Source organism: Echinops telfairi, unplaced genomic scaffold, assembly GCF_000313985.2.
Source record: "Echinops telfairi isolate 266 unplaced genomic scaffold, ASM31398v2 ScPeMD7_2010;HRSCAF=2546, whole genome shotgun sequence".
NCBI classification, from domain to species: Eukaryota; Metazoa; Chordata; class Mammalia; order Afrosoricida; family Tenrecidae; genus Echinops; species Echinops telfairi.
This window is the reverse complement of record NW_022105908.1, coordinates 2,747,252-2,757,997: the sequence shown is the minus strand read 5'-3', so window position 1 is coordinate 2,757,997 and position 10,746 is coordinate 2,747,252. Positions and strand designations below refer to the sequence as shown.

The following is a 10,746-nucleotide window of genomic DNA, read 5'->3' as shown; positions in this document are numbered from 1 at the left end:
GTCTGCTGATATTTTCATTGAATTAAAGATCATGGTACCATCTTCCATTTCATCCTAGAAAGGGCTGGGCAGTGGAATGGAAGTGGAGCTTGGTACCATAGGCTAGTGGGGGTGGCGAGAACTTCTTTGAGCTTAAGGCCCTGCAAACATGTAGACCTCAAGGAAGACTGTCTAGCAAATGGATAAAAATGTTGTTCTTTGAGCAAACTCCTACGAGAGACCTTTCTAGTGAATCTTTTTGTAGAATGGAATATCCTGTGGTTGGTGGAACTTGTATCACAGAAGGTCAGGTTCCCTGACATCAATATCCGCTGCAGGAGTCCCTGGGGGGTACAAACAGATAAGTTGCTATCCGAAAGATAGGAGGTCTGTGTCCGCTCACAAGGGCCTGAGAAGAAAGGTCATTCTTCAGATTGCTGGCACCATCACGTTCCTGTTGCAGCTGCTGTTTCAGTGCCTCTCACCGAGGCCTTCACATGCCCGCGCCGGCCTCACCAGCCAGCATGTCTTCCTCTCGCCATTTGGATTCATCCTGGTGACATGTCTGGCTGGCAATTACACAAGATTCACTTGTGATCCTTAAGGCTAGCATTGGGTCATTTTTGTACGCGGATCGTTTCATTCTCCTCTGTCTCAGTCTGTCCACAAAGGGAGAGCTTGAAGTACCATTAGCATCACTTCCAGCATCACAGTAATAACACAGGAGCCACCACCGTTTCGCACACTTACAAACGGGTGGTGGTTTGGAGCACTGTGTAGCACGAGAAAGAAATGAGCTACCCGCAGGCCCCAGCAAGACATGGAAGAACCAGCAAGTACATCTTGCTAAGTGAAAGAAGCCAGCGTCAAAAGGCTCCCTATTGTAGGGTTCCAGCTATCAGGCAAAATGGAAAATAGGAAACCAAGGCTGCAGTAAGAGCTCATTGATTGTTAGGAGCTCAGGAGAGACACGAATAGGACAGTTTAGGACAGAGAAATTCATCTCTCTGACACTGTGATGGTGGCCCCATAACCCGTGCCTTTATCCAGACCCATAGGACTGCACAACACAGAGAGTGGACGCTGCGGCAAACTATGAACCTTCCTGATGGTGGTGGGCCTTCAGTAACGGTGCACTGCACTCTATTCCTAACAGGGGAGACTGTGGGGGGGGGCAGGGTAAGGCGAGAGGGAGTATCTGGGAACACTCTGTACTTTCTGTTCAGTTTTCCTGTAAGCCTAAAAGTGCTCTAAGAAAAATAAAGTCTATTTTTAACACAGCACAGGACAAGACAGAAGGAGTGTGTGGAAGGGGAAGCAGTCACAATAAAAAATGTTAATAATAGTCTGCTGATATTGTCAGGAACATCGGGCAGCTCCTCATGCTCAAGTATTACAAGGATTGGTTAAGCTGACTGCCAGTGATACTTCCTTGCTTCATGTTCAACCAATGGGTTTTTCTGTTCATCCCCCAGTATCCAGGATCAAGACAAGAGACTTCAGGCCCTGTGGAATGCTTGTGAAAAACTACCCGAGGCCAATCATAACAACATCCGGTAGGTGGAGCCCTTGGGCACTTACTTGGCCTGGACTTATTTATGCCCCAGACAGGGGAAGTCTGGCAGATGACAAGGGTCACTATTAGGCACGCCATTGTCCAGGGTCCAAACTGTGTGTGTGTGTGTGTGTGTGTGTGTGTGTGTGTGTGCGCGCGCGCGCATTGTGTGTTTCAGCCCTCATGATTCTGGGAGGTAAGACAGGATGGATGGTAGTGTATTTGCAGAGAAGGCAACAGATTTGGAGAAGCGTCCTGACATTTGAAGCTGCCTAGTACAGCGTTGCGCGCTCAAGTACTAGCTAAAGGTTGATGGTTCCACCCGGCACCTTGGAAGGTAGACCTTGCTTCCATTACGATGATAATCATGATAGCCCCACGAGCAGTTCCAGTCTGTACCACATGGGGCTGGTCAGGAGTCAGGATCAACTCAGTGGCCAGAGATTTGGTTTTGGTTGGTGACTACCCATTGGTTTATTCACGTTGCTTTCTCATTCGGGAGCTCACATGAGTGATTTTAAGAGACTGGGATTCCTTGTAAAGATGGGTGCCCGTGGACCCTGACCATGAGCTGACTCATTATGGAGCCCAGGCCGTAGGAGGCGGAATTGCCCCTGGACTCATCGACAGGAAGAAGACTCTAAAGGGCATCTTGCTAGGGTTCCCACATTGATGGGACCCTGTTGGGTTCCGCCCCTCTGTGCCTCACTCTCTTCTCACCTGGAGGTGTGATTGTAGCTCCTGGCAATCCCTCTACCCTGGCTTCTGCCCTTCACGCTCTTCCACCCACCCCCAGAGGATGCCGTGCTCTTTGATTTGAACCCTGTCAGGTGTGACAGCCCCTAGGGGCTCACGTTGTCCTCCTTTTCGGTGTTCTTTTGAGTTTGAGCAACAAAAGGGGCCCGAAGGGGAAAGATTGGTGCTGCAGGGCGGACGGGATCAGGATTGTTAACAAAATTCTCCTTGGACAGACCGACTGCCCTTGCGGTGCTTTATTGGGATGGGAGAAATAGTTTCCTCAGCCCCACGTTCCTGATCTTTTTCCACCAATCTAGTTTTCAGTGTTCCTAACTTGGATTCATAATAAGCCCCAATGATTTTCCTATGTTGTTCGAGAAAATTTATCAAAATGACCCTCTTGGGAATTAAACATTCACATTCTTATTCTCTCTCTCTCTCTCTCTCTCTCTCTCTCTCCATAACCTTCTGAGCTGACCTCTCTCCCTTGACATTATTGGCCCAGCAGGTGCCATCAGAGGCCACTGTTTTGACGGGCTTTTTGGTTGAAGGTCCCTACAGAGACTAAGACAAGGCTACCCGTCTGCAGCCGTCCACTGATCACTGAGACATGTTGAAACATGTTTGTTTTCTTTGGAATAAATCCAGTCATGTCTGAATGGGAGGCCCAGTAGTAATCATTTTTTAACTTTCCCTCATACTGTTAAACGTCCCCAAACCTATATGCCCGGGGATTTGAAAGCAGGGGCTCCACAGAGCTGGGTCCACCAGTGCTGACTGCAGCAACCCTACAATCGCCAAAGGTTAGAAAACTACCCCGTGTCCATGAACAGGTGGACGGGCCGACAAAATATGGTTTGCATGCAATGAACTGTCATTCAGCAGTAAAAGAAATGATGTCTGCTACAACATGTGAGAAGCTTGGAGACATACTGTGAGCACAATAAAGTGAGGCGTTGCATCATCCTTGAATAAATCCCTAGGGGGGGCCAATGCATAGAGACAGAACATAGATTTGTGGCTCCCCAGGAGGAGGGGACCTGGGGAGCTGTTGCTCAGTGGGGACAGAGTCTGTTTCCAAGTTCACGGAGAGCCCATGCGTGTTAGGCTAAGGCTGTGCTCCAGGGTTAGCAGCTTTCCCGGCCTCTCTTCCGAGGGACCTCGGGCGGACTTGGGCCTACAAGCTTTCCATCAGCGCCGAGGGCTTCCGCGCCTGCATTTTGCTTTCGGGATGAAAACATTTGGAATTGAATAGCAGTGAGGGTGGCTATCATTAATAGCTCTGAATAGTGACTGCGTAACACTCAAAGATGATGAAATGACAAATCATGTGCTCCATGAGAAGTCGTCAAACTATGGGAAATAGAATTAAAAGATAATGAAAATATCGAACAAACTCTCTGAAGCCCATGTATTTTACCACCACTGAAATCAAGCCACAAACGAAACTCCCGAGAGCAAGCGTCTGTATGAGACAAGTGGCCGTACGTTGTCACCTGTATCACGGGCCGCTGCCCGCCCAGGGTGACCTGCTGGTACTGGACATCCTGCGCCAATGGCGTGTGGCTCTCAGGATTGAGACGTGGCCCGGAGTGGCTGTGAGTGGTCGGCACAAGGACAGGTAACGATTACATGGTCAGACTCGGATTGCGTGGTCTTGCTGCTGAGCTCTCAAAAGGTGAATAAAACCTCCCTAGCAAGACCTGGTGGCGCAGTGTTTATGCCTTGGGCTGCAAACCACCAGCTGCTCCATGGGAGAAAGAAGAAGCTTTCTGTTCCCATAAAGAATCAACAGTCTGGGAAGCTCCTAGGGGCACTTTGACACTGTCCTTTAGGGTCACTGAACCGGAGTCCGCTCGATGGTGGTGAGTTCTGGAAGACGTCATTTCACTCTGATCGAAGCAAAATGGAGACCGCCCAACCCATGGCCATCTCATCTCTTCCAACTCACAGCAGCCCCGTGAGCTGGAGAGAAACAGCCTGTAGCCTTTCCCAGACCAAATCTTTCTAGAAACAGATGGCACGTTCTTTCACAGATCAGCTGGGCCTTTGAACCACTGATCCTTCCACTGGCAGCAGAGCGCTTTAGCTGCTGGCAGGACGAGGCACTGGCCTTTCATAGCCGCGAGTCCAGGGAACATCACGTGGCCCTGGGGATGGGATCAGAGCGTGGCCAGTTTGTAGAGTGATTTGGCCAAGGCTGCTTTCTGTGTGTATCGCTTCCTTACAGGGTCTTTTGTGTCGTTTTAAAGTAACAGCTTGATTGCAGTATCATTCACATGATATGAAGTCCATTCTTTAACATGCATGTCACTGCTTTTTAAGATCGTCAGAGAACTGCGCAGCCATCACCGCGGTCTAATTTTAGAACATTCCCTCCCCAAGAAAAAGCCCGCGCCCATCAGCAGCCACGTTTCATTCCTCCCGGCCCCTGGCGGCTCTGTCTCTGTGGGTTTGCCTGTTCTTGGCATTTCATATAAATGGAATCCCACGGCACATGGCCTTTCTGGCCTGGCTGCTTTTATCCAGCCTAATGCTTTTAAAGGCAAACTCACATTGTGGAATGAATCAGGGCCGCTTTCATTTTATGACCAAATCCTATCCCACTATGCGGTTATGCCACCATCGTAAAATTCATCAGCGGATGGACATTTGGACGGTTTCCACTCTTTTTGGCCATGCTGAGTAATGCTGCTATGGACATGCATGTGCACATCTTTATGGTGATGTAATCATTTCTCTTGGGTTTATACCTAGGAGTGAAATTACTGCGTCACACCATTACTCTGTGTTTAACTTTTTCTGCATTGCCTCCCTTATTTTTTAAATCACTGTACTGGGGCTCGTGCAGCTCTTATCGCAGTCCAGACATCCATCCATGTGCCAAGCACATCTGTTGCCATCCTCATTTTCAAAACATTTTCTTTCCACTTGAGCCCTTGGTATCAGCTCCTCATTTTTTCCCCTCCCGCCCCGCTCTCCTTCCCTCACGAACCCTTGATAATTTATAAATTATTATTATTTTTTCATGTCTTACACTGACCGATGTCTCCCTTCATCCATTTTCTGTTGTCCGTGCCCCCTGGGAGGGGGTTATGTGTGATCATTGTGATCGGTTCCCCGCCTCCCTTATTTTTGTCACTGTTCTTTTACTTGTTTAGTTCTCCCTCCCCTGTCTGCCCCAGCCCCGGGCCTCTGAGTCACCACCCGGGTCCACTTCTTTGGTATGAAAACCATTTCTCTCGACTCATTGTCTTGTACAACAGGAGTCTTCTACGGTGTTTGTCTTTGTGAGATTGGCAACTTTGCCGAGCACGGTATCTTGCAAATGCGTCGCATGGTGATGTGTCTGACAGCTTCCACATCGCTGGTTGGGGACGGGTCGCACTCCTTTGTGTGATGTAGCAGAGCTTATTTGTCCATTCCTCCACAGACTGGTATTTTGGTTGCATCTATTTTTTATTATTATTGTGGATATCACTGCAATAAACACCCCCCCAAAAGAAACATGTTGCCATGGAGTTGATTCTGATAGGCACCTGACAGGGCAGGGTAGAACCCTCCCTGTGGGTTTCCAAGACTGCACCTCTTTACGGGAGTAGGAAGCCCCATCTTTCTCCTGAGGAGCAGCTGATGGTTTCAGTCTGCTGACCTTACAGTGAGCAGAAGCTTGAATTTAGGTGTGTATACTGAGCATAAAGGAAATAGGAGACTGTTTTCCGGCAGAATCTGTTGAAGCAGGTGCCGATGTCTAGCTGAGTGAGACGGGAAGAGGCTGCAGCCTTCAGCCTTCCGTGTCCTGACCCACGGCATGTCTTCATCGTGCTGCCTCTTGCCTGCCTTGCGCTGCGCTCCTGGAGGAAGCTTATACCCAGACCTGTGGGTGAGAGGGAGGGCAGAGGGCACGTGGCTGACACTGGGCCTGAGTTCAACCTGGCATTTCTCATTTCCTTTCAGATACTTGATCAAATTTTTATCGAAGCTGTCAGAGTATCAGGATATAAACAAGATGACCCCCAGTAACGTGGCCATTGTGCTAGGGCCCAACCTCCTGTGGCCGCAAGCCGAAGGGTGAGTATGTGAGAGAGGCCAGGCCGGGGATGAAGGTGGGCAGGCAGGGTGGGAGCCCCAGATGCTTCCCAGCGTCGTGGCGATCAGTGTCCATCCCAGGAAGAAGATGGACCCACAGCCCTGCACGTTCTCTCTAGCCTCCCAAATGCCTGTCCTAGACCCATCTCAGAGGGAGACAGGGCTGTCGCCAAGAGAGAAGTACATTGGGAAAGGCGATGCTAATAATTGCTTGAGATTTCATGTATTTTACCTATTGACCCTGTAGGGGGGAGGTGGGCTCTGGTTCCCCCCATTCTATAGATGGGAAAAGAGTTCAGAAAAGTTTAGAGTCCTTCCCAAGAGAAAGCTGACTCTCAAGCCGTTAGCGTGCTAGCCCAGCGTCACTCGTTCCTAGGGTGCTGGGGCTGGAAGCCCCAGGCCCAGCTGACAGCCCCACCTGGCTGCCCTTCCCTTTGCTGTGTGCGTTGCAGGAACATCACGGAGATGATGACCACAGTCTCGCTGCAGATTGTGGGGGTCGTGGAACCCATCATCCAGCATGCTGACTGGCTCTTCCCTGGCGGTACGTGGTAGTAGCCAGGGGCTGGTGGGGGGAGGGCAGCGGTGACCAGTGCAAAGCAAGAGAGCCACTGTGAGTGCTAAGCCTTAGAAACAAAGTGCCACTGCTCAGAGATTTGAATATTTTTCTTTGTTTTATTTGGAATCCTTTCTACCCACGTACACGCTCCTAAATGTACTCGGGGACTAGAGCAGTTTCCTAAGCCCTCACCGCGGGCCAAGGAGAGTTCTCTCTTGTAGGTGTCCACAGCTTGCTTACCATGTCTGTGGATTTTGGTGGTTTCCCATCCTACACGTGGGCACCTTAAGATCCATAATGAGCTGCTAACTGCAAAATCAGCCGTTCGAAACCACCAGCTGCTCCTTGGGAGAAAGATGAGGCTTTCTACTGCTGTAAAGAGATACAGCCCCAGAAACCCACAGGAGCAGTTCTATCCTGCACAGGTTCACTGGGAATTGGAATGGGCTCCCTTGCAGTGAGTGTGTTTTTTAGTTGGCCGTGGGCATTGGTGTAAGAATAAAGAAGGTCTGCCCTGGTCCATACGCTCAACCTTATAGCTGCAGGGGAGGGAGGCCCTGAGACAGACGGTACGTCGTAGGACCTCTGGCGGGTACTCCTTTTGCGAGTCTGAGGCAGTGTCCTCTGAACCCCCCTCAGCAACAGGGAGGTAGAGCGCCACGCGGCGATACGGGCTGTTTGCAGTTGGTTCAGAGGCACATTGTCAAGGCAGCTCCATGAGCAGGAGTTTCAGAGCCGTTCTGAGTTCGAGAGAGTCAGGGCCCTGAAATACTAAGAATACGCTTTAGGCTGCCATTAAGCTTCGTGAGAATCAGATATTGAAAATCCCATGTACTTCAGACCAGTGCCAGTCTAATACTGAAGAAGTTTTGAATTGCTAATCTCACACGGCGTCTCCTGATGATACAAGTCGGGAGAATCAGAAATGGAGATAGACAAGTGGAGGAGGGGATAGGAATTGAAAGCAGTCATTCTCCTCCTCCTGTCGTAAGAGAATGCGACTGACCAGGAGGCCATGAACCACTCTTTCTTTCCCACAGAGGTAGAATTCAACATCACAGGGAACTACGGGAGTCCAGTGCACGTGAACCACAATGCCAACTACAGCTCAATGCCCTCTCCCGACATGGACCCTGCTGACCGGCGCCAGCCTGAGCAGGCCCGCCGGCCCCTCAGTGTCGCCACGGATAATATGATGCTGGAATTTTACAAAAAGGATGGGTATGAACGAGTGTCCGTTTCTCAGCATTGGGGGCTGGAGGGTGGAGGAGATGGGAGGTAAAGACCAGCATTTACGGGAAGGTTGTATTTACTAGCAGCAGTTCAGGTGACTGACACAATTCCAGTGCTGGCTCAGCCTTGCTGATTTCATCTGTGTTGTTTGGGAAGGGTCTTTTGCCTTTTTCCCCTTGGGGACAGATGTAAGGACAGCCTTCTGAGCTGACACAGCTGTAATCAGTACTGACTCAGTCTCATGAAAGGAAAGGTAAAAACAGTTGGTCAAGGGGAACTTTGAAAACAAAGGTCCATCAACACGATTGTGACGCAACATGTATAAATGTTAACAGTTCTCGAATCTTTGGACATAAGACTTCACTTTGACTATGGGTTTGTTTATTTACATTCTTCATCAACGTTCTTGCTTAAATCTCTAGGCTTTTAAAGATTATTTTTATGATGCCCATACCTGATTTGGGTAAATGTTAAGAGATATTTGTAAATGCATTCAACTTGGTATACATAGAAACCACTCTCGCCACACTTATGCTGAATGCATTTACCGTCTATGTAATGGGATAATGTGGTGTCCAGAATAACTAACGTGGCCACAACAGGTTTTATAGCAAGCATCAACTCAGACAAGGCGACCGAGTGGACTTACATGCGGGTTCAGCCTGCTGAAGGCGTCAGTTAATATGCCTTAGGGAAGGGATGGGTCGCAATTGATTGGCCAACCAAGCTAGTTGGGTTAGGGATTAAAAATTACTGCTAAGAAATAAAGTCCAACACAGATCGCTGGAGGCATAAAGTACTGGGCGTGTTCGGAATTCAAACAGGGAAAGCAGCTACAGCCTTTCCAATCCCAGCAGAACAGCCAAGACGATCCATCTGAAAGGCATATGGCCTCAGAAGCTATAGAAATGTGCTCGACTTCTCAGCCCTCAGCTCTGCTGAGGGGCAGGGGTAGGCACTGGAGACGCTGGTGATGGCATCTTTTGAATGAAGGGTCAGTGTCCTTTTGTCTTCTCTTACCCATAAGAGACAGCTTCTCTCTGGAGAAATTGCAGGTGAGCTGTGTAGATTGCTCTAGTGGGTAAAGAAAGAAAAAAAAAAAAGGAAATTCTTAGACATTGTGTTAAATCGGGTTGACAGACACTGGTGAATGAATAGGAAAGAGCTTTCTATCAAATAACAATTGTATACTGAGAAAATATTCCCGTCCAATTCAGATCAAGTCCATAAGACTGATATTAGCCCATATGTCTGATAGTAGTCCATAAATTACTCTTCAGACTCACTCAGCACATGCAATGATACCGCATGCAGGAAGAACACAGGCTAATGGGTGGAAAGTCTTGTGGATCCAGTGGCAGTGGAATCATCTCGAGGTCCCTAGCTGCCGTCAGCCTGGCTCCATGTGGCTTATCAACAGGAATGTGAAGCAGAACGAAAGAGAGAGAGAGCACCAGTGTGGCCTACTTCCAGGGAGAAAGAAAGAAAGTACCCAGAATCCTCACAAGGCCACACCCATAATCAGGCCGTGCCCTGATAGACAGGCTAGATTCCACCCCTTCACTCATAATACCCTGTAATTAACATGAGATTATGTAATTTCCACAGACGTTCATGTGAGTAGAGGGAACTTGCTAAAATTTATATACGTTTAAAAGACGCGTAATTAGAACCAGAGAGAGAGAATGAGAACGTGTTAGAATTTTATTTTAAATCTGGCTCTAATTGCCACAGGCAGCGCTGTGATGGAGGTCACTGGGGCTGCACAAGTCAGATCCCTTATGAGATCTGGTTGGTGAGACTGCCCGGAGGGAGAGGTCTGGAAACGGCGGGACTGGAGAGGACTAGTTGCCGCTTTCATGCCATATGGTTCTGCATCTACGGGATCCTTGTATCCTCCCTGCAAGACGTGGTCGGAGTGGATTCCCAGTGCCCTCCCAGAGGGAGGGAGTTATCACGGTGCACTCATCAGATCCACGTTCACTGCACTGCTAGGAGGCAGGTGCATGCGGAAGCTGGAACAGTGGTGCTTAAGCAGGTGCTTGTCACCTATCCTGTTCCCTTGCTTGGGGACTTTGTCATGGTAGGCCCATTCTGATGATCCATTCAGAATTAAGTGAATTGACTTAAATGTGTTAATCTTTAAAGTTGCTTGGTGGATTGATTAGTTAAACCTCATTGAATGGAGGTGTAAGCCTCCCTGATTTGTCATGGGCTTAACATACCTGCAGTTTAAGGTGCAGGGGGCTTCTAGGACTAGGTGATGAGTTCTTTGTTGACTTTAAGAAAAACGTGCCCACCGTTCTCTGTGTCTGATGGGAGAGAGAAGGGTTTGCATCCGTTGAATCTTGGTGATCATAACAGTAGTGGGGGCGGGCTTTGCATATGTTTATTGTCCTGGCGGAGGTTTTCAAGTCTGAGAGACGCATTTGAGAAGTCTTCAAACTCCCCATGGAAATACTGCTAAATGGAAGCTCGTGTTATCGGCATGTTGGTCAGTTTCAAAAGAAAGTATGCATTATATCTTAATCAAATAAGTGTTTGTTTTTAAGTAATGGGTGAAATTACTGCATGGGGCCTCCTCACCCCCCCC

General features: G+C 48.8%; 1 protein-coding gene across 1 annotated transcript in view; it reads left to right on the top strand.

Annotated features, from left to right (window-relative positions):
* ARHGAP44 (Rho GTPase activating protein 44) overlaps positions 1-10,746 on the top strand; it is a 111,450-nt gene that overhangs the window by 80,218 nt on the left and 20,486 nt on the right. The window contains exons 12-15 of the mRNA XM_013008221.3: positions 1,455-1,535; positions 6,230-6,343; positions 6,814-6,905; positions 7,961-8,141. Coding sequence (XP_012863675.2) covers positions 1,455-1,535; positions 6,230-6,343; positions 6,814-6,905; positions 7,961-8,141 — 468 coding nt within the window. The remainder of the gene's footprint in view (positions 1-1,454; positions 1,536-6,229; positions 6,344-6,813; positions 6,906-7,960; positions 8,142-10,746) is intronic.